The 23,502-nt window shown below is 40.6% G+C and overlaps 1 protein-coding gene across 1 annotated transcript in view; it reads left to right on the top strand.

Annotated features, from left to right (window-relative positions):
- The window catches only part of stab2 (stabilin 2), a 182,235-nt gene that overhangs the window by 118,627 nt on the left and 40,106 nt on the right, over positions 1-23,502 (top strand). The window contains exons 42-55 of the mRNA XM_043709921.2: positions 112-237; positions 1,358-1,431; positions 4,847-4,918; positions 5,040-5,159; positions 5,274-5,321; positions 7,808-7,891; positions 7,984-8,130; positions 10,389-10,529; positions 12,872-12,931; positions 15,524-15,700; positions 17,672-17,761; positions 18,726-18,872; positions 19,952-20,008; positions 21,268-21,391. Coding sequence (XP_043565856.2) covers positions 112-237; positions 1,358-1,431; positions 4,847-4,918; positions 5,040-5,159; positions 5,274-5,321; positions 7,808-7,891; positions 7,984-8,130; positions 10,389-10,529; positions 12,872-12,931; positions 15,524-15,700; positions 17,672-17,761; positions 18,726-18,872; positions 19,952-20,008; positions 21,268-21,391 — 1,467 coding nt within the window. The remainder of the gene's footprint in view (positions 1-111; positions 238-1,357; positions 1,432-4,846; positions 4,919-5,039; positions 5,160-5,273; positions 5,322-7,807; positions 7,892-7,983; positions 8,131-10,388; positions 10,530-12,871; positions 12,932-15,523; positions 15,701-17,671; positions 17,762-18,725; positions 18,873-19,951; positions 20,009-21,267; positions 21,392-23,502) is intronic.

Below are 23,502 nucleotides of genomic sequence, written 5' to 3'. Positions count from 1 at the left end.
TTTATTCATTGATCCTTGTGCTATTGAACAAAAGTTAACAATATTGAGTGTACCTTAGTGATGTTACTATTAGTTTACAATGACAATTCTGATCTATAATGTGTATCACAGCTGTTAATGCCTGTGAGATAAATAATGGAGGTTGCTCACCAAATGCCGACTGCAAGATAACGCTCCCTGGGAGACGGGATTGCCTTTGTCAGACAGGATACACCGGTGATGGGCTTATATGCATTGGTAAGAACAATGTACATCTTTTTTATATAGCCGCCCATTCAATAAGATTCACATTTCAAATATGGACAAATATGGTCCAAAATTGACTAAAGAGTTGAATTCCAGAGGTGGGGTGATAGTGACTGCTTCCACACTGTAGGGATTCTACGAAATTATCATCATTAAATACTTCACCTTCAATATCCCAGGGTTACCATTGGCTGGACACTTATATCCACCATATAACCGCAGTGGTAACAACACCAGATTTAGGGTGTTTTGAGTGTAACTCATTCTTGTCCTCCCAAAGACTTGTCCACTATTCACTTGCCTGGATGAGTGCAGCTCCAAATCCACTCAAGAAAGTCAACACCATTCACCACAAAGCAGCCCACGTGGTTGTGAATTACCTTAGACATCTACTACCAGTGCACAGTGGCAGCTGTATATACTATCTTTAAGATCCTTTGCAATAATTTTCAAAGCCTCTATCAAAGGTACCTTCCTAACCCACAACCTCCATTGCCTGGAATGACACAGCCAACATGGCAAAAGCACCACCTGCAAGTTCCCCTAAATCACACACCATTCTGACTTGGAATTGTATCACTGACTTCACTGTTGCTGGTGTTGTAATCAATACTGCCTGCCTGCAGTGATCTTTGGTTGGAGGTCATCCAACTCTAGTCTAGCTCATAGAGATGTCAAGAATCAGGTAAAGTTTACAATAAGATGTGCATTACTGCAGTTTATATCAATTACACAAGAACTTCTGTATCTTTTTCTCAGCTGTCAGTGTCTCAATCTTTCTAAGACTGTCCATGTGACTCTCTGCATGCCAATCACACACTTTCAGATATTAACCCTTTCAGGCCCATTAACAATAGCAAGGTCAAAATCCTGGAACTATGTTCCCATCAGTTCATTTCTGACTATTTCTCATGGACTACAGTAGTCTAATAAGGCAGCTGTCAAAGATGATTAGGGATGGATAATAAATGCTGAGAAATTCATATTTCATGTGCAATTTTAATGTTTTTGTTTATATAACTACCTATGCAAGTTTTTATATAAACAAAAACTCACAGTGACAAAATTAATTTATAAAAGGCATAATTTCACTTTTTTATTAAAACTAAAGGAATCAACCCTTGCTTGGAGAATAATGGAGGATGCCATACAAATGCTGAATGCACTCAAACTGGGCCAAACCAGGTCAGTAAAGCTAATTCTCCACACTTCAGGTCAAGCTCAATTCACCACTTTTGTAGCTCCTCATAACATGGGGTTCATTGTACGTTGTTCTGACCCCTAGGAATTTGCTCCTGTCCACGGCCAGCACTGTGGTTACCCTACCTGTTAGCCCATAACCAGTAAGGGGCAATAGAGAGCCAACAATTACAGAAATCAGGCAATTGGTCTACTTGCATTCTCTGGAGGGAACTCAATGAAACATCAAGAGCATTTAGACAATAGACAATAGGTGCAGGAGTAGGCCATTCTGCCCTTCGAGCCTGCACCACCATTCAATATGATCATGGCTATCATCCTTAATCAGTATCCTGTTCCTGCATAATCTCCATAACCCTTGATTCCACAATCCTTGGGAGCTCTATCCAACTCTTTCTTAAATGAATCCAGAGACTGGGCCTCCACTACCCTCTGGGGCAGAGCATTCCACACAGCCACCACTCTCTGGGTGAAGAAGTTTCTCCTTATCTCTGTCCTAAATGGTCTACCCTGTATTTTTAAGCTGTGTTCTCTGGTTCGGCACTCACCCATTAGCGGAAACATGTTTCCTGTCGCCAGAGTGTCCAATCCTTTAATAATCTTATATGTCTCAATCAGATCCCCTCTCAATCTTCTAAACTCAAGGGTATACAAGCCCAGTCGCTCCAGTCTTTCAGTGTAAGGTATTCCCGCCATTCCAGGAATTGACCTCGTGAACCTACACTGCACTCCCTCAATAGCCAGGATGTCTTTCCTCAAATTTGGAGACCAGAACTGCACACAGTACTTCAGGTGTGGTCTCACCAGGGCCCTGTACAGCTGCAGAAGAACCTCTTTGCTTCTATACTCAACCCCTCTTGTTATGAAGGCCAGCATGCTATTAGCCTTCTTCACTACCTGCTGTACCTGCATGCTTGCCTTCATTGACTGGTGTACAAGAACACCCAGATCTCTCTGTTCTGCCCCTTTACCTAAATTGATTCCATTTAGGTAGTAATCTGCCTTCCTGTTCTTGCCACCAAAGTGGATAACCATACATTTATCCACATTAAACTGCATCTGCCATGCATCTGACCACTCACCTAACTTGTCCAGGTCACCCTGTAGTCTCCTAACATCCTCATCACATTTCACCCTGCCACCCAGCTTAGTATCATCAGCAAAATTGCTAATGTTATTACTAATACTATCTTCTATATCATTAACATATATTGTAAAAAGCTACGGTCCCAGTACTGATCCCTGTGGTACCCCACTGGTCACTGCCTGCCATTCCGAAATGGAGCCGTTTATCACTACTCTTTGTTTCCTATCAGCCAACCAACTTTCAATCCAAGTTAGTACTTTGCCCCCAATACCATGCGCCCTAATTTTGCTCACTAACCTCCTATGTGGGACTTTATCAAAAGCTTTCTGAAAGTCCAGGTACACTACATCTACTGGATCTCCCTCATCCATCTTCACAGTTACATCCTCAAAAAATTCAAGAAGATTAGTCAAGCATGATTTCCCCTTCATAAATCCATGCTGACTCTGACCTATCCTGGTACTACTATCCAGATGTGTCGTAATTTCATCCTTTATAATAGACTCCAGCATCTTTCCCACCACTGAGTTCAGACTAACTGGTCTATAATTTCCTGCTTTCTCTCTCCCACCTTTCTTAAAAAGTGGTATAACATTGGCCACCCTCCAATCCGCAGGACCTGATCTCGAATCTATCGAACTCTGGAAAATAATCACCAACGCATCCACGATTTCTCGAGCCACCTTCTTCAGTACCCTGGGATATAGACCACCAGGCCCCGGGTACTTATCAACCTTCAGACCTAACAGTCTCTCCAACACCAATTCCTGGCAAATATAAATTCCCTTCAGTTCAGGTCCTTCAGCCACTGTTACCTCAGGGAGATTGCTTGTGTCTTCCCCAGTGAACACAGATCTGAAGTACCAATTCAATTCTTCTGCCATTTTTTGTTCCCTGTAATATATTCCCCTGTTTCTGTCTTCAAGGGCCCAATTTTAGTCTTAACCATTTTTTTGCCTTTCATATACCTAAAAAACTTTTACTATCCTCCTTTATATTATTGGCCAGTTTACCTTCATACCTCATTTTTTCTCTGCATATTTCCTTCTTAGTAATCCTCTGTTGTTCTTTAAAAGCTTCCCAGTCCTCCGTTTTCCCACTTATCTTTGCTTTGTTATAATTTTTCTCTTTTAACTTTATATGTTTCTTAACTTCCCTTGTCAGCCATGGCCACCCATGACTCTTCCTAGGATCTTTCTTCCATTTTGGAATGAACTGATCCTGCAACTTCTGCATTATACACAGAAATATCCGCCATTGTTCCTCCACTGTCATCCCTGCTAAGGTATTGCACCATTGAACTTTGGCCAGCTCCTCCCTCATAACTCCATAGTTCCCTTTATTCAACTGAAAAATTGTCACATCCGATTGTACCCTCTCCCTCTCAAATTGCAGATTGAAGCTTATTGTATTATGGTCACTACTTCCCAATGGCTCCTTCACTTCGAGGTCCCTGACCAATTCTGATTCGTTGCACAATACCAGATCCAGAATTGCCTTCTCCCTGGCAATTCTCTATACTGTTAAAACTTGAGCAAATATTCTATGAGTTAATAGTTAATAATAAGTGTTCAAGTCAGGACTTTAGAAATTCCTGAGAGCTTTGGAGAAGAGGAGACAAGAAGCCAGAGCAGTTTATCACAGCTGAGAGTGGGTGTTGAAAAACCCTCAAGCAGCATTTGCTTGATGCAACTGAGTCAACGTAGAGCACAGAAAACCAAGAGTAGCTCTAGCATGGTGAAGCTAGCTGTCTGTCATTGAAAAGTTGATGTTGTGCCTGGTCAATGGTACATTTTCTGATGTCCAGGGAGCACAGACCCAGGAAAAGAGAATGACATTCCAAAACAAGAACCTTTCATAACAGAATGGCTATTGAGAGGAAATTTCAAGATCAAGTTAGCAAATATCAGGGATTGTAATCCCTTGTGAAGTTTAATGAGATTTGATGACCCACCATTTATTAATGTCTCAGGAGACTTACTGAAAAATCTATGGCATTTACCTTGATCACACTTGACATTTGACATGAGCTATCTGATCATAGTCTATTACCCAAATTTATCAGATGTTAATTGGGGGTATTAAAATATAAATTGCACATGTATTGTACAGTGTTGTACTGCTGTAATGTGTATAATAAAGTTTATTGTTGTTTGCTTTATTCTCTTAGTAAGTCCCCTGGATCTCACACTTTTCCACTTCAAAATAATGTTACCAATTCCTAGCCAGCTCATAACATCAATTTGACAGAATTGCAACATCCTTGATTATCTTTTAGACTTAACTTTTTAAAACTTTCATTTGTGATTTTAGGCAGCATGCAACTGTTTGACTGGATATCAAGGTGATGGAAAGACCTGTGAACCAGTGAACCCTTGTCGAGTGGTAAGCACAAAATCGGTTGTTGTACAAAACTTCATGAATACAAATTAGTTAGTAATAACTCAGATTCAAAGTTAGAATGAGGTGTGATTTTTAAAAAACTTCTCCTTTTACCTTATTACAGGACAATGGAGGCTGCAGTGATTTTGCTACTTGCAATCACACTGGGCCAAATGAGCGAGTGTGTAGCTGTTTGACGAGTTACATTGGTGATGGGTTTACCTGTAAGGGGACTATATACAAGGTGTGTTTTCTGATGTTATTGCTACGGATCAGTGCTTCAACAAGAGTCATGTTTCCATTCAGTGTTCTCTGCAGATCAACCACTAAGGAATAATTTTTCACTCTTTCTTTCCAGGAGATGACAAGAAGCACAGCATATTCCCGGTTTTTCTATCATCTTCAGGTAACATTTTCTTAGCAATTGGTGTAATGGTGCATAAATATTTTTTATTCTTTCATGTAATGTATGCATTGCTGGCAGCACTTGTTGCCCACCCCTACTTGCCCTTGAGCTTTCTGGGTCATTTGAGAGCATAGTGGCTTGGATGGCAATGTGGCTCAGTGGTTAGTACTGAATGCCTGCTAGCACGAGGGACCCAGGTTCAATTCCAGCCTTGGGTGACTGTCTGTGTGGAGTTTGCACGTTCTCCCTGTGTCTGTGTGGGTTTCCTCCCACAGTCCAAAAATGTGCAGGTTAGGTGAATTGGCCATGCTAAATTGCCCATAGTGTTAGGTGAAGGGGTAAATGTAGGGGAATGGGTCTGAGTGGGTTGCTCTTCAGAGGGTCGGTGTGGACTTGTTGGGCCAAAGGGCCTGTTTCCACACTGTAAGTATTCTAATATAATCTAAATTACCCCATAGTGTCCAGGGATGTGGAGTAGCAATGGGGAATGCAGGGTTATGGGGATGGGTGGTGTTCCCTTTCAAGAGTAGGTGGCGCCAAATGGTCTGCTTCCAAGCCATAGGGATTTTTTTAGAAAAAAGCAATTAAGTATCGACCACATTCCTGCAGGTCTGGAGACACATATCGGCCAGTCTCAGTAAGGATAGCAGATTTCAGTGGTGGCACAGTGGTTAGCACTGCTGCCTCACAGCGCCAGAGACCCGGGTTCAATTCCCGCCTCAGGCGACTGACTGTGTGGAGTTTGCACATTCTCCCAGTGTCTGCGTGGGTTTCCTCCGGGTGCTCCAGTTTCCTCCCACAGTCCAAAGATGTGCAGGTTAGGTGAATATGCCATGCTAAATTGTCCGTAGTGTTAGGTAAGGGGTAAATGTAGGGGTATGGGTGTGTTGCGCTTCAGCGGGTCGGTGTGGACTTGTTGGGCCGAAGGGCCTGTTTCCACACTGTAAAGTAATCTAATCTAATCTAAAAAAATCTAATTTCCTCCTCTCAATGGGATTAGTATATCAGTTGGTGACATTCTCGCCATCAATGGAAGTTAAAATTAATTCAAACAGTTTTACAGTTCAGCGAGTGCAAGGCAGCACCGTAAGGAAAATTACAATCATGACCCAGAAACACAATCTCATAAGTAGTTGAAGTAAGGGTAATTCACCAGTCCCCTCATCTCAGTCAGTATCTTCACTTGGAGGAAACGTGGGTTGGAGATAAAGCTACAATAATTGCAGCATCAGCATGTTAGGTCACACTCCCCATGTGCCTGAATCGCTGCTCCAGTTGAGGATGGAAACATTGGATTTGCCCTGTCATGTTCTCTGAAATAGAATGGATGCCACATTAGGTTGTAGTTCTGGATAAGGAGTGATGGTTGAGGTTCTGACCAAGTGAGCTGCTTTGTCCTCAATATGATAGGGTTAGGGTTACAATTAAACTGTTGAGCTTCTGAAATGTCGTTGGAACAGCAGGCATGGACCACTGATCAATTCTGAGCTTTTGTGTCGAACAGACAGTGGCAAACTGGGGGTATATATTTTTTCATTACTCATTCATGGGATGTGAGGGTTGCTGGCTTGGCCAACATTTATTATCTATCCCTAGCTGCCCCTGAGTGGGTAGTGGTGAGCGACTTTCATGAACTGCTGGAGTCCATTTGACGTAGTTATACATGAGGCACCCCAGCCCTTGGCAATCATGAACAGCTCAGTCCTCTTTGTCTTTCTGTCTGTCTCCCTTGCTAGTTTATTCCATTTCAATTGTAGGTTTTGGAGAGGCACAATTCATTAGAGTTTTTGCCTCATTGATGTATAACGCAGTACATGAAAGATCCATTCATTCCTGTGTGTGAGGGATTGTGCAAATGAATGGAAACGTGGATTAAGCATTTCTATATGCAGTCTCTCCAGCTGGGCAAGCCTTACAAGGAAGTGGGTCTAAACAGGAACTTGCAGATTGGCTGTGATGCCGTTTTATGTATGCCTCAATCACCATCAGCAAAGCAAATGATCTGGTATTATCTATCCATCAGGACCTGAAATGGGTCATTAATCTGGTATTATCCATCTATTAGGACCTGGAGTAGGTCATTAATCTGGTACTATCTATCGATTAGGATCCACAGTAGGCTATTCAACCCGTCGAGCCTGCTCTACCTTTCAATAAGATGAGATCAGATTAGCTCTTGGCCTTCCACTCTCCTATACACCCTCGATAACATTGAACCCTTGTTTGTCAATACTCTATTTATCTCTTCCATAAAAATGACCTCCCCCTCCCTGTCTGCGGAAGAGAGCTTCACAGACTCAGAGTCCTAAGGGGAAATAAATTCTCCTCATCTCTACCTTAAATGTGAGATCCCCTTATTTTTAAACTGTGTTGGGTAGTTCAAGTCTCCCCCACAATGGGAACCACCCTTTTAGCCTCCATATAAAATGAAAATTTTAACTGGAACTGGATGTTTCAAAGTAAGATCTTCCTTTCTTTCCGTACAGCTTAATGGTGTCACTGAACTGGGTGGTTCGGGCCCTTTCACTGTGTTCGTTCCAAGCAATGAAGCATTTAAGAATGAAGCTAAGGTAGGTGCAGGTGGGCTTTTGAGCTGTGTGCAGGTGGTTTGAGTAATTTTGCATGAATGTTCAATCATCTCCATGTTCTCTTTAACATTTAGATACAGGACTGGACAGCGAATGGACAAATGGCGCAGGTCCTCCGTTATCACATTGTGGCATGTAATCAAGTATTGTATAATCAGCTAATCTCTGGGAAAAGTCTTATCACTGTTCATGGAGAAACTATAAAGTTTTCCTACGTAAAGGTGAGAAGCTGAGCTGCAATATTGCACAAGCATTGGATGATGTAAAGTGTAATTCAAGTTAATTTATGCTTAACGAGTTTTGAGAAGATTTTGTAGCTCAGCTACAATTAAGCTCAGCTATGATTGATGCTTAGATTGTAAATTAATAAGGTGAGGAGGGAGAGAAAACTGAAGCAACAAAGGGATACTTTTAGCTCAGTTGGTAGCAGAAGGTTGTGAGTTCAAGCCCCTTCCCAAGACTTAAGTCCACATGATATGCTGGCAATCCAATTAGTTATTACCTATGAGTCGAAGCTACTACCTGTTGAATGAAGTGTTAACCTGAGGACCTATCCACCCTCTCGGGAAGATCCCACATTCAAAGAAGAGTTCTGTCTGTTCTCTGGGCCTCATATTCATCCTTCAACCAACATCACTAAAACCAATCACTTGGTCATTCATTTGAGTATCTGTTCATTGCAACTTGCTGTGCATAAATTGAGTTCTAAAGAGAGTTCTAAAAATTTAAAATCCTCTGTCAGAAGAATAATTCTTTTTATCTCTTCTTAAAGGGATTACCCTTGTTTGTAAACCATGTGTCCCTGTCGCCCCCCCCCCCCAGTTCTAGATTCTGTCGCAAGAGGAAACATCCTTTCCATATTCACCCTGTCAGCGCACTCAAGATCTTGTTGAATATGGTTCAGTCAAGTTATTTCTCACTATTCTAAACCCCCAGTGGATACATGCCTGACCTGTCCAACGTTTCATCAAGACATAATTTGCCCATTGCAAGTATTAGTCGAATAAACTTTCTCTGAATTCCCTCAGTGCATTTACATTGAATCATAGATTCCCTACAGTGTGGAAACAGGCCATTTGACCCAACACAAGCCCTCTGAAGAGTAAATCTCCCAAACCCATTCCCCTACCCTATTATTCTACATTTCCCCTGACTAATGCACCTAATCTACATATCCCTGACTACTATGGGCAATTTAGCATGGCCCATTCACCTAACCTGTACATCTTTAGATTGTGGGAGGAAACCGGAGCACCAGGAGGAAACCTATATAGACACAGAGAGAGTGTGCAAACTTCACACAGACAGTCACCCGAGGCTAGAATCAAAAGCAGATCCCTGGTTCAGTGAGGCAGCAGTGCTAACCACTGAGCCACCATGCTGCCAGGATAATAAACAGGGATATTATCAATGCCAACAGTGTGGTTCATTTCATCGACAAGCTCTTCTCACCTCAAAATATGCAGATCAATCCAAAGAATGGTGGGGGCTACACATATGTAAGGATGTCAATGTTCTTTATATAAAGAGTTCAATATTGTATTATATAATTCGTGCAGTGCAAGTTACTCAGAACCGTTCTGTTATGGGGCCAGTACTGTCTTTAATCGATGCAAAATTACTGCCCTGTATTTCTCCAATCAGCTATGATTTCATTGCATGGTGAAGCAGACTCAATGGGCTGAAAGGCCGACTTATACTCCCACCTCTTATGGTCTCCTAGTAACAGCAAGTTTCTGTGAATGTTCCTACAATAATCTGAGTTTCAAATTCACAATCTTTGTTGTTGAATCCATACCTTCCCTTTTTCCAACCTTTGAGACCTCCAGCAGTCACACAACCCACTAGATTCCCCCAACCCCTGATGCCATGTGGAATTCCCTGCTTCCATATCCTGTCAGAAGAGGGAATGCCTTCAGCTTTCCAGGCCCCAAGTTCTCTCTTTCTCTCTCTCTCTCTCTCTTTCTCTCTCTCTCTCTTTCTCTTTCCCTCTCTCTTTCTCCCCCTTTCTCTTTCTCTCTCTCTCTTTCCCTCTCTCTTTTTCTCTTTCTCTTTTTGTCTCCCTTTCTTTCTCTTTCTCTCTGTCTCTCTTCTTTTAAGATTCTACATAAAGCCTACCCCTTCGACTAAACTTGTCCTTTCTGGCTCAGTATCTGATTACACTCCTGTGAAGCCTCTTGAGTTGAGGGTGCTACATAGATGCAAGTTGGGTTGCTGCTACCAGGTAGATTTCTGCCTTCACGACATAGAGTGTCACTGGGCAGAGTGGGTTGCTCCCTGCTTGAGAGTAATAAAAACTGGCAGATTCTATAAATGGCATTGAATCTATCCCACCAGATAATCATTGAGATCCTGAAAGTGAAAATTTGTCACCACCAGTTGTTAATGATAGATTTGATTGGAATTTATTTTGACATGTATTCCATGTTATTTTTGACGGCATTCTAATAGAGACTTTTCCATGCCTTTTCATTCACAGAACACCTTGTATCTAAACAACAATGCCAGGATAATAAACAGTGATATTATCAATGCCAATGGTGTGGTTCATTTCATCGACAAGCTCCTCTCACCTCAAAACATGCAGACCATTCCAAAGGAAGATGGAGGCTACAAATATGTAAGGATGTCAATGTTCAGAAAATTAAAACTCATGTTAATTCTGGAAACTGCTTGTTAAATTAATATAATCCTGTACAGTAGAATGCGAACAAATATATTAATGAAGATGATGATGTGCAGGACAATGCCTCTGTGATGTCGAAACACAGAAAAGAGAAGAATGGAAACTGTCTTTAAGAGCTGTATTCAGTATTCTGTATATTAGAATGTAGATGAAGAGTTTATAGGGCTTAAAGAAAGTAAAGAGAGAGTTACACTTAGTTAAAGTAAAGGTAGAGATGTTGTCAGAGCAGGAGCAAGCTACAGAGGTAGAACAGCCTCAAGATTACAGTGCTGATACCCAATGATAGGTCCCATGGTATTAGAATCCATGAGGGTATAATGTCGCGAGGGTATAATGGCCTCGTGGTATTATTGTTGGAGTATTAATTCAGAGAGGCAGGAAATGTTCTAGGGACCCAGGTTTGCATCTTGTCATGGCATATATTGGAATTTGAATTCAGTAAAAATCTGGAATTAAGAGTCTCAGGATGACCATGAAACCATTGTCGATTGTTGTGAAAACCCATCTGGTTCACTAATATCCTCCAGGGAAATAAATCTGCCATCCTTGCCTTCTCTGGCCTACATGTAACTTGAGATCAACAGCAATGTGGTTGATTCTTAGATGCCTTCTGGGCAATTAGGGATGAGCAGTAAATGCTGGCCCAACCATCAATTCTCACATCGCATGAATGAATAAAATCAAAATGCAGTGTGGTCAGCACAAGCAGGAAGACTAAGTGATGACATTGCAAATAATTGGTAGGATTATATTAGAGAATGAATCAAAATCATGATATTTGTTTTTTCTGATCTTGCCAATTTCTGGAAAGCTGTGTTGGATTTGAATAAGCACGGCAGCCTTTATACGAAATGGGCTCTGATTTGCAATTACTTCATGTGATAAGTTTTTGAAATAAGACTTTGGGTTTCAGCACCACTGGATTATTGAACAATGTATAATTGTCACAGAATCAATTGACACTGAAACCTTAACCTAAACAGTTTCTGTGGGTTGTTAATAGTCCTTGGTGACTGTAAATAGCAGTTTTCAGTTTTAATTCATTTAACAAACCTAAATGAAGAATTCTGTTAAAATAGAACACAGGATAAATCTGTTAAACTGAAAGACATCTGATGTTGACACAGTCAGGTATATACATTTCAAACTGTAATTGCACGGTGACAAATTGTAACTTTCTTTAATATTTAATTGAGAAGGTGGTGTTGAACCACCTCCTTGAACTGCTGTAGTCCATGTTGGTGTCAGTACACCCAAAATGAAGATAGGTCACAAGTTTCAGTTATTTGACCCAGTGGTGATGAGGGAAAGGCAATGGACATCTTTATCAGGATGGTGTATGTCAGGGTGGGATACTTCCAGATTTTCCACTTATTTGCTGTCCTTGCTCTTTAGGCTTTTGCACATCTTGTGTTTGGGTAATTCTAAACTCTTTCAAAATGCCAAATGTAAAGCAACCAGTTAAACAATTAACAAACAAAGTTCACTACAAGCAGTGTAATAATAACAAAATCAGAAAAGGGAGATGGGGTGTCAAGGGAAGAACTAAATGTAAAGGGTGTTAGTAAGGAAGGTACTGCAACCCAGTCCCCGTGGGGTTCACCTATCTCTCAAGCGTTGAGATTACAGATAGACACTGCAGGGACAAAGGCATGGACATTGCCGTGAAAGAGAGAGAGGCAGTTGGGAATTATGATCCCCTCCACGGCTCACAGCCTGGACCTGTTCATGCAAGGATCTAGCTCTTTTTGCTTTTATTACGTTCAGAGGAGAAGACATAAACTGAAATTCCCAATTCTCTTCGCTTACTTTTGCAGTCCTGTTTTTTTTTGAGAAGAGAAATGTGTTTCTAAGTCAGTTTTTTCTGTGGTTAGTTTAACAAACCAACAGCAGACTTTGGGGTCAAAAATAAAATTTATTTCTTTATCCGGGTCTGAATCCTATGCCACAGAATCACACGCTGAAGGTGGATCCAACTAAAGAAGATGGTCTGCTTTTACACTTCTGCTTTGGGGCAACTAAATGTGTGAATGAAGACAGATGGGGGATCAAAGCGAAGGATTGTAGAATCCTGGTGTTTAACTGAGGCCTCTGCATTGCTTTAAGACTGAACATCACAAGACTGTTTTTTTAATGTATATTTTCTAATAAGAACCTAGCTCCTAAATACTAAATCCAATGAATATCACCTTCTCTCAGTCAACTCTGGAACTGTTTCAATTTACTCTAAAAAGGACCTGCATTTTTAACCTTATCGAACTTTTTTCTCTATTCAGCCGAATCTCACAACTCTAGCAGCAGAGAATGGATATTCCATCTTCACCAATCTATTACAGGTAAGCAACATTTGTTTACCATAACCGAACAAACATTGCTTACTGTTTTGGGAGACGTGGCATTACGGAACCATGCAGCAAGGATGGAGGTCGTTTCGTACCTATGCTAACTCCATGATAGAGGCGTCCATTTTGCCTTATATTTTTACCTTCACTCTGCAAATATTTTCTCCAATGACCTTTCTCAAATTCCCTCCTGGATCTCCAATTGAAAAAGCTACCAGCGCTTTTTGAAGCAGTAATTTCCAGATTGTATCGGCTTGTTTTGAAGTGCACTGGAGTTATGCCATAAAGTGCCAGTGTACCACTATATCATATGGGATGGTGTGTATCAGTATGCATTAACTGGGGTTGAGGTGATGGTGGGTTGTGGTAATGTCACTGGATCATTGATCTCTAAACCCAGGATAAAGCTCTGGGCACAAAGGATAAATTCCACAATAGCAGCTGAATCAAAATTAGTCCAAAGAAAAAGAACTGGCAGGAAAACTACTATCACTACACAGTAGTTTTGAAAAATTATCATCAGTTGTAGCAAAACCCATCCTTGAGGGAAGGAAATCCTCACATGGCCTACATGTGACTCCAGACCCACAGCAATGTGGTTGACCTGCAACTGCCCTTTGGACAATTAGAGATGGAAAACAAATGTTGGCCTTGCCAGGCACACTCACATCCTATGAAAAAATAAATATATTTTAAAAAAGGGGTGCACGTTAAGTTTGTCCTTTGTATTGAGCATCTCTGGGTTTCTCTGAAGATTGTTGAACCCAATGCCTGTCACAATGATCACAGCACATTCTGAATTTTTTTAAAACATTGCTCCTCCATACATTCTCTCTGTTTGATACAAATCTGCCATTTAGTTGCTTCCAAATACTGTGTCTTAGCTGCAGCATAACAGCCTTTTTGCTTGCACATCTTTACCATAAAACTGCATCAACCTCCTTTCGAGGGACTATTGGACATACATATTTCTGAATATTGTTATTGCGTGCCACTACATGCAATGTTATCTGAAGTTGAATTCTAATCTGATTATCTGTTTCTTAGGAGGTACATCAACTGAGTGGAAGTGTTCATCAAAGGTGCATTGGCTCAGTTGATATAGGTTAGATCTTTACAGACAAAGGCTGCACTTGAGTACTGTAGCTATTATCGCAAAGTGAACAGCTGATCATTGAGAGTAATAGAGTTAGATTTAAATTTTATGTGTACTCAAGTGCGGGGTACAAGACTACAGTGAAAAGTGTACAATGTCACCACACATCTTAGGTACAAAGTGCCTCGATACAAAATCTTAGTTACAGAAATAAAGAAATAAGTTAAAAAGTAATAATGCAATAAAAAGTGGGGAAAAAAAACACACACGTAGGTGCTTGTTAACTTGCAATTCAAGAAGAAAGGAATTTATTCACCATGTTTATTAAAATTAGATCTGCTGTAGGTTCATTTAAAATTGTAGCCTTCCAAAGAAAAGGTGATAAGAATTTTGACCTTTCCATCTGAATATTGTAATTAACAAGACATTGAAAAAGCAGAAACTAAGAGTGGTGAAAGTCAATGGGAAAATGTGATTCATCAGGAATGCATCATTACATTTTTTATTGAGAACCTGGTTTGAGCACTTTCCTTTACCCCCAATTTAAAGGGTCACTCTTTAGAAAGAACAATTAACCGTGAAAATTCAAGGTCAGATAAGTAGTAAGTGTGGATGCTTTGGTTTTATTATGTACTTGAGCATCACAGGGAAGGTAGTAGTTTTTCATTCACAAGAGCAGTAAATGGGGGAGAATGTCCTACATACAGATGCAGAAATGAAAGGTAAAGTCGCAATAGTCTTACCTGACCATAGGCTGCTCTCTAATTAGAGAGAGGCATCTGGTAGTGATTTAACCTGAGGGCCACTACGCCTCTGGTGAGAGGAGAGGTTGAGAAGGAGAGTCCTCAGCCCAGTGTGGGAATTGGCATCATTTTCCAGTGCAAACCAGTCATCCAGCCAACTGATCTAGCATTTCCCCAAGAAATGTGGAAGTAACATATTAGAGGAGATAAATTATATTGGTCAAGACTGTCAGAATTTATGTTTATTTTAGTTTATTGCAACTAAACATTAATACACTTTCAAAGAGCCAGCATCAGCACAATAAACCAAATGTTTCTGTGCTGTACGTTCCTATGATTCTATCGTAGTAAATGCATACAAAAGTTGATATTGAACCTGCTGTTTAATGTATCCAATTCTGTACCTGGAGCACATGGCTCTGCAAAGAATTTTCAATTCATTGATTAATCCCAGTCCAGGAATACAATGGGATGAAATGCATGTGGGTTCTGTAATAGATAGCTTATAAGTGATGCAATTAACCTAACAATGTGCTGAGTGAGCAAAGCATAGGGTTTTAACTCTAATCCCTAGATTTACTCAACTATATTTGCCCCAATCAGTATTTACTAGTGTTTCTGCTCCACACAAGCCTCATTGGCTGTATAGTTGACTAGTGATGTTAGTGTAATAGTTTTTATGACACATTGCAAAATCTTGCCGCAATTAATCAATGAAGTTTATTGTATTTATTTCTATCATTCCAGGAGACAAATCTACTGAGTATGATAAACGATCCATTGCACAAACCAGTCACCCTGTTCTTACCAAAAGACACTGTCATGAAATACTTACCAAAAACTCGAAAGAACTACTTATATAATAAGGACAACCGAAATATTCTGATTGAATACCTTAAGTTTCATATTATCAGAGATGCCAAGGTAATCTCCTCATTTCCAGACAGAGTTCAGACATTGTGTGATGTAATATACATAAAATGTTTGCTTTATTTTGCAATGCATGTTGTTATGGATCTAACTGCGGTTTTGGAAATGTGATATTGTTTACATTGAATAATTAAAGAAGACTATGTTTGATGCAAGTGCTTGTAAATCCTTTATACTACACTCCAAAACAGTTTTATTGCACTGACATATGAGCTAGAAATCCAACATGGAATACATTCATGTGAACTTCCCTTATCAGCTCCTGACTCTTTTATTGTGTGGTTTGTTGCCACACTGGGTTCAAGAAAGACTGATTGAGGTGAAGGCAAGGTCAACAACTGTCTCTTGGATTAGACTTCAAAGTGACAATATTTGTTATGCATTGATATTAAATACTGCTGTACATGGTAATCATAGATATATTAAGTAAGGACTAATGTATCTACTTTGTGCTCTTAAGGTGCTATTAAGTTCTAGTCTAGTGTATCGTATGCACGCGGAATGTGCTATTTATGCTCAGCGATGTGCAGCTCTGTGAAATCATTAACAAAAAAAAGTAAATAATGTAAATCATTGTAAGTTTTCTCCAAGTTTCTAAAGATCTTACACACTATTAAATTAAAATATTATGTTAAATTTATCCTAAATGGATTCACACTGTTAAAATAGCAGACAAAATGGAATTTTATGATTATAATATATTGAATTTATACAGTGTCTTTAACATAGACAATGTTCAGAAGTTGTTACAGAGTGACATTAGTTTCATCTTTGATACTAGAGTTTACAGAGTTCAATTCTGAGGGCAGGTTGCACAAATTTGGAATGGATTCCTTTTGCATTTGAAAAATTGAGAGATGATTTGATTAAGATATTTAAAACATTAAAAACATTCAGTCAATAGACAGAGGAAAAACTATTCCCTCTGGTAGAGTGATCAAGAATGATGGGGCACAGTCTTAAAATTAGAAATCAATATAGAAAACATTTGTGAAAAGAGAAGTTGAGCTCACATTTTCACCTTTCTTTGGAACTTAATAAAATCTTAACATTTTTCTGATGCTACTAGATCTGCCAAGGTTTCCCCCAGTTGGTCACGTAGACGTGAAATCAGGGTACACTTTGAAACAAAGGGAAATTGGAATGAGGAACTCTTTGCCCATAAAGCTGTGGATACTGGAGAATAAATGAGATTTCGCCTGAAGACTGAATGTGATAAACATTAATGATGTAGGACATCAGGGAAAAGGAGCAAAAGTGGTAAAATAAACTGAGGTACTAATCAGCCAAAATCTGGATGGATAGGCAGACCCTATTTTGATAATGATACAAATAAAAGAATTATAATAGACATAGACAATAATTATTACAAAAATGTACAAAATAATAAAAAGATTGCACAATTGTGATCATTTCAGCATATGAATAATTATCATAAATTTCTAAATCTAACTCCCTTTCATTTACTGAATATAAATGTCTGCAGCAGTTCAGCATGTTCTATTAAAGTTTGTTAAAGATTTGTCATCAGGAGTTCATTAAATCCCCAATCTTTTGTGGATTTTGATAAAGTCAGTGACTGAGCTTTCTGTTTGTTCTATTTACTATTCCCGGAATGGTGTATTCTGTCTTTAATTGCATCGCTCATTTACTGTTGTTCAGCGGGCTGAGAGATAGCAGTGTTGGGATTCAAGAGGTTTGTAAGAGTAGTTGAACATTGGAACAGGCCTGAGGAGCTAAATGGTCTTTCCCTGCTCCTAAAGCTCCTCTGGGCTCTCCAGTGAGGCCAAGGTATCCAGATTGTCATTGTGTTGGATAATGGGTTTCATCAGCAGTTTGCTGGCCTCAAAATAACTGCAAAATCTTGTGATAAGGGTGAGGCAAAGTTGCAATATGTGTTGTCTATTCCTCGTTGTCTTTGAGATTATTGTTCAAAGGATTTATTGCATACCATTATCTCTCCAGATTTTGGCAGCGGCTCTTCCTAAAGTCGACTCATTGAAGACGCTACAAGGCTCTGATGTCCGAGTATCATGTGCTAAACGAAGAAATAAAGTGAGTATAAAATAATCTTTCTGTTGGTCATGGATATATTCCAGCCATTTCGACAGCAAATGCAAGTCGTTTCCAAGTGAAACTTTGAGGTGAATTTGTGAAGCCGCATTTTCAGTGGAGAGTGTTATTGTCAGGCAGAGGGGTGAACAATAAGAAACCTTTTCATTCAAAGGTTCATGAATCTTTGGAATTCTCTACTGGTTGTGTATGTTGAGACTAAGATCAATAGATTCTCAGTATCTAAATTAATCCTGAGACATGGGATTGGGTGGAGTTGAAGGCTAAACTTTGCCACATTGAACAGTGGATTTCTAAGAAGGAGTATTAACACTTGTGAAGCCAAGGTGTACAAGGCTGTGGCCCAAGTGCGACTCTCGCTCTTGCTCTCTCCTTCCCTCTCTTTTTCTCTCCCTTTCTCTCGAAGACTGTAAAGAACTCAATCAAACAACAAGACGCAGCCCCTTGAACTCCATTGGTGCAGTTCATGTGATCAGGGTGATGGTGTGATAGAGAATGGAAATGACAAGCACATGAAAGACCCACCTAGAAGGCTTCCCACACTGAGAGACACTGTTTATTTTTCCCAGAGCAAGTTACGCTCCTGAAGCCATAATTTGAGAGGGCTTAATTTCTATCAAATATGGCTGACCAGGGGTCTTTCCCACTCCTCTCTTACTTGCTTAGATGTGCTCGAAGGGTTTGAAGGTTGATACTTTAGCCATTTTATGAACTCACCTATCATGCCCTTCATGTGCCCAGCACTTCTGGCTCAAAAGCAAAGACACTACTCATAAAACACCCTGATTGGAAGCTCAGGGTTTCAATAATTTAATCAGCCAATCACCTATAAGGTCAATGCACAAAAACCAAAAGCATATCTTTCTAGTTTGATGAAATCCATGAGCTATTGTTTTCCCACGTTTTGCCACATCTATTTATTACGTGCTGTGCTTGTTGCCCACAGGGTCAATTGTACTTAAACAGAAGGAATTGTAAGATTACACAGAGGTACCTGGAGTTTGATGCTGGCGTGGTCTACGGCATTGGCTGTCTCCTGACACCTCAAAATATTGGAGCTCGTTGCGATGAGCTGTCACTAGTTGACGTTTTGGTTTGTATATGCATGAAGTTGACACCATTTTTAAAATGATTCATTTTTGGGGAAAAATAAATCAGGGGTGGCTTGGAGGAGAATGGTATTTGTCCATTATAGCAGACTGGAAGGATGTGCTGTTGGGTCAACACCCGCAGGTTCCTACACCCGAATCATCTGAAGATGGATCCCTGAAAGTTGGCCTCAGAACCCTTGAGACTGTTAACTCTTAGCACCCTTACAGGAGCCATTTCTTCTGCAGAGGTCATAGTGGAGCTGTGGGCCATACCACAGAAGGTCCTTCTTCCACAGTGCTGCCCTCATAGTCTCATATCTGCCACAATCAACTGTGTGAGTGACACATACTGATCTATGTTGGTGTTTTATTTTCTCCATCTGGGTACCTGTCCTGTCGGAGCTGCCAGTTGGGAATCACTTTGAGTTCCCCCACCGCCCCAGCCAAATGTTGCTTCACCCATTGTTCTTAAATGGACAGTGATCCCACAACAGCCTCATAGTTGGCCATGTCCAATAACACCGCAAGGCACCTTGGGAGTCTGGGGGTGGGGGGGTGGCCAAGACACAGGGGCAATCAACCATCACCAAGGGGGTTGGAGACAGTTTTTATTTGATCTCCACCTCAGAACATCTTCAAAGGCATTCGGATTCCACTCCTTACCTTTCATTTAATGAAGTCTTTTTGTGAGTAATATGCAAGACACCAAAAGCAATATTCCGCCAAATCAATGTTACAAAAAAATAAATTGCTGGAGAAGCTCAGCAGGTCAGCTGTACCTGTGGAGAGAAAGCGGGGATGACGTTTCTAGGAGGGTCACTGGACTTGGAACGTCAACTCGGTTTTCTCGCTCCACAGATGGTGCTAGAAACCTGCTGAGTTTCTCCAGCACTTTCTGGTTTTGTTTCTAATCTTTAGCATCTGTAATTCTTTGTTTTGTTTTGATTCAGTGGCCCTAGCGATAGCAACCGGGGCTACGTTTCGCGATAGGTGTGCTAGGCCACCCGACATAAGCTCATTTGTTCTTGTTTGAAGCAGCTGTACAAGGACAATGCAAGGTATTTGTTTGTCTTTCACACAGGGAGAATGCGACAGCTGTATAAACACTCCAGCCTGTCCTTCTGGAAGCCGGCCAAAGGTAAAGCAGCTCATTTCTCAGTCAATTCTCAGCCCTCAGATGTCAGTCTCTGCTAGTCTATAAACTCCGGATCTTCGATTCGATCAAATAATGGAAGTCACCAGACTAATTACTTCAGCATCGCTGCAGAGTTCTGTAGTGGAGTGTCTTATGCCCAACCACCTTCAACTGTGTCACCAGTCACCTTCATAAGGTCAGAGTGGGGACTTCCACTGATGATTGGGTGATGTACAGCACCATTCACAACGCCTCAGATACCGAAGAAACTTGTGTCCAAATGCAGGAAGACCTGCAATATGTCAATAATATGTCCAAATGCCAAACAGCGACCTTGGAGTGCAGGTTCATAATTCCTTGAAAATGAAGTCACAGGTAGACAGGGTGGTGAACATGACATTTGATACACTTGCCTATATTGGTCAGTGCATTGAATATAGGAGTTTGGATGTCAAGTTGCAGCTGTACAGGACATTAGTTAGGCCACTTATGGAATAATGCGTTCAATTCTGGTCTTCAAGTTATAGGAAAGATGTTGTGAAACTTGAAAGGATTCAGAAAAGATTTGCAAGGATGTTGCCAGGATGGGATGCTTGAGTTACAGGGAGAGGCTAAATAGGCTGAAACTACTTTCCGTGGAGCATCAGAGCCTGAGGGATGACCTTATAGAGGTTTATAAAAATTACGAGGGCCAGATAGGGTGAATAGCCAAGGTCTTTTCCCCAGGGTAGAGGAGTCCGAAACTAGAGGGCCTTGGTTAAATGTGAGATGGGCAAGATATAAAAGCCCCAAAATGTACTTCTAAATAAGAATGGTTTGCAGCGGCCTATGCTGGAGTCGACTTGTAACATTTAGGAGGAAGTTTAGTCACATAGCTACCTAAAGACCAACAACTCACAGCATAGAGATGCAGAAGACCACTCATTCCACTTGTGCAAATGACTCCTTTCCCAACAATTGGCGCAGAGTAGCATGTTCCCCTCCCCCCCCACACACATCTTCCCTGTTTTCCGACATGGATTTTACTGCTCAGAAAGGAGGTCATCTGACCCATTGTTCCAGTGCTGGCCCTCTGAAAATCTTATTCAAATTGCTTAATGACTCTTGCAGCTTTCAGAAATCCAGAATATTTATCCACTCCACCAGCAGGTCTCTCCTTGGCAAAATAGTGTTGTTGATCACTTATTTTTAAAATTTAGTTAGTCACCTTTAGCACTTGAGAAATACAATTGTGGATTAACTCTTTATCTTGCAATGTTCAGGAAGAGAAGAAGTGTACCTACCAGAACCTTTTCCACGCAGATATCGATGGTTGTCAATATGAATGTACCTTTGTGATCTGGAAACCTAAATGCTGCAGTAATTATTTTGGAAAAAACTGTAAAGGTGGGTGACAAATTAAAATTGCTGCTTTTGATTTCTTCCATTGATTCCTGGGTTACAGGTGACATGGGCAAGGAGGGTATATTTATTGCCCATCCCTTGTTTCCATATCCTCCTGTGGCTTTGCTTACCTCCAATCTCTGTAGCCTTCTCCAGATCAATGCTTTTAGACAGTGTTCTTCCAGTTCGGGTTTCTTAAAACATAGAAACGAGGAGCAGGGGGAGACCATTCACCCTTCAAGCCTGCTCCGCCAATCAATATGATCATGGCTGTTCCTTCATATCAACACCATATTCCTGCAATCTTCATATCCCTGTGGTAGTGAATGATCACCCTCTGAGTGAAGAAATGTTTCCTCATCTCAGTCCTGATTGGCCTTCTCCATATCCTGAGTCTTTATTTACCAACCCCCCTCCCCCAACCTTACCCCCCACAGGTTCTGGACTGTCCAACCAGGGAAAACCATCCTTCCTGCATCTAGTCTGTCTCTCCCGTTTGAATTTTTTTTGTATTTCAATCAGATCTCCTCTCATGCTTTTAAACGCTAATGAATACAGGCCCAGTCGAACTAATCGCACTTCATGGTACTACTAACCCCAATGCCAGCCATGTGAACATCCAACTCATTCCTCTATGGCAAATATATACTTTCATAGGTAGGGAGATCATCACTGCAGGTGTGGCCTCACCAAAGCCCTGTATAATGGCAGTAAGACAACAGTGGACACATGTACTCCCCCTGACTTTCATCACTCCACCGTTGATAGCCACTGAGTCTCTACACTCTGCAATTTCAGCCAAGTATCTCTGTCATTCTGTCTTCCCTTCCTTCTTTAAGATGCCCTTTAAAAACCGACCTCTCAGTTCTTTTTCGCAATATGTGGCTCAGTGTCAGGGCCTTGTCCTATAAAACACCTTTTGGAAAATTTTAACAATGTTCTGAGGTCTGTATAAATGCAACTCATTGTTAGCCTGAGCAGGTGATGATGTGGAGGTGCCAATGTTGGACTGGAGTAGACAAAGTTAAAAATCACACGGCACCAGGTTATAGTCCAACAGGTTTATTTGGAAGTACAAGCTTTCAGAGCGTTGCTCCTTCATCAGGTAGCTAGTGGGGCAGAATCATAGGACACAGAATTTATAGTAAAAGATCAAAGTGTCATACAACTGAAGTGATGTATTGAACAAACCTAGATTGCTGCTTAGTCTTTAATCACTTAGAATGGGGATGCAGGTTTCAATTCATTAAATCCCAGAATTTCTTTCAAGTCACATTCCTGAGATAACTTAAGGTTATATATTTAAAAAATGACATCTCCGTTCAGACAATGCATTAAAGATGTGAGGTTGGAGTCAGTCTGTATCCCAATGTTGAGTGGGACTGGTTCTATTTCCAAAATAGGAATTGATAAAAGGTCACATGGACTGACTGCCTACCTACAGATTGTGCGCTTTTTGAATAGGTGATGTTAATCTTTACTTTTTGAATCCATTGCTGTTTCTTATGGCGAAGATGTTCCTGCAATGGCTGTTATCAACTTGAATGTTGACCCAATGACAATGAATGAACAGCAATAAAGGTCCAAGGTGGGATGGTATGTCACTGGAAGGGGAACACAACAGGAATGGTGTTCCCTTAGCAATCCTGCTCCTGACCTTCTCAGTCATAGATGCCACAATGTACCCATGTAAGTCTTCTACGGGTCTACACGTATTTAACAATACACATGGCCTTCTTACAAAAATAACTTCAGCAGTTAGGCCCATTTTTTTTATGACATGAAATCAGCAAATGACTCTTCCATTTTGTATTAGCATTCAAAGCTCTTTATCCCTTCGCTAGTTGTCACTGCATATTCGAATCTCAGCAAGGTGTCAACACAAACAAATGTCTTGCAAGATCTAATTTTGTATGAAGTTTTGTACAGGATGACATAATGTATTGTTTTAGTCATTTCCATACAACACAGAAAAAGACCCGTCAGCCCATCAAGTCTGCAACAGTCAAAAACGGTCATCTAACTATTCTAATTCTATCTTCCAGCACTTGGCCTACAGCCTGGTATGTCTTGAGCACATCTAAATACTACTTAAAAGTGATGAGGTTACTGCC

Source organism: Chiloscyllium plagiosum, unplaced genomic scaffold, assembly GCF_037043375.1.
Source record: "Chiloscyllium plagiosum isolate Xiang-an unplaced genomic scaffold, Cpla_swu_hap1 HiC_scaffold_19, whole genome shotgun sequence".
Lineage (NCBI taxonomy): Eukaryota > Metazoa > Chordata > Chondrichthyes > Orectolobiformes > Hemiscylliidae > Chiloscyllium > Chiloscyllium plagiosum.
This window is presented reverse-complemented; position numbering and strand designations above follow the sequence as displayed.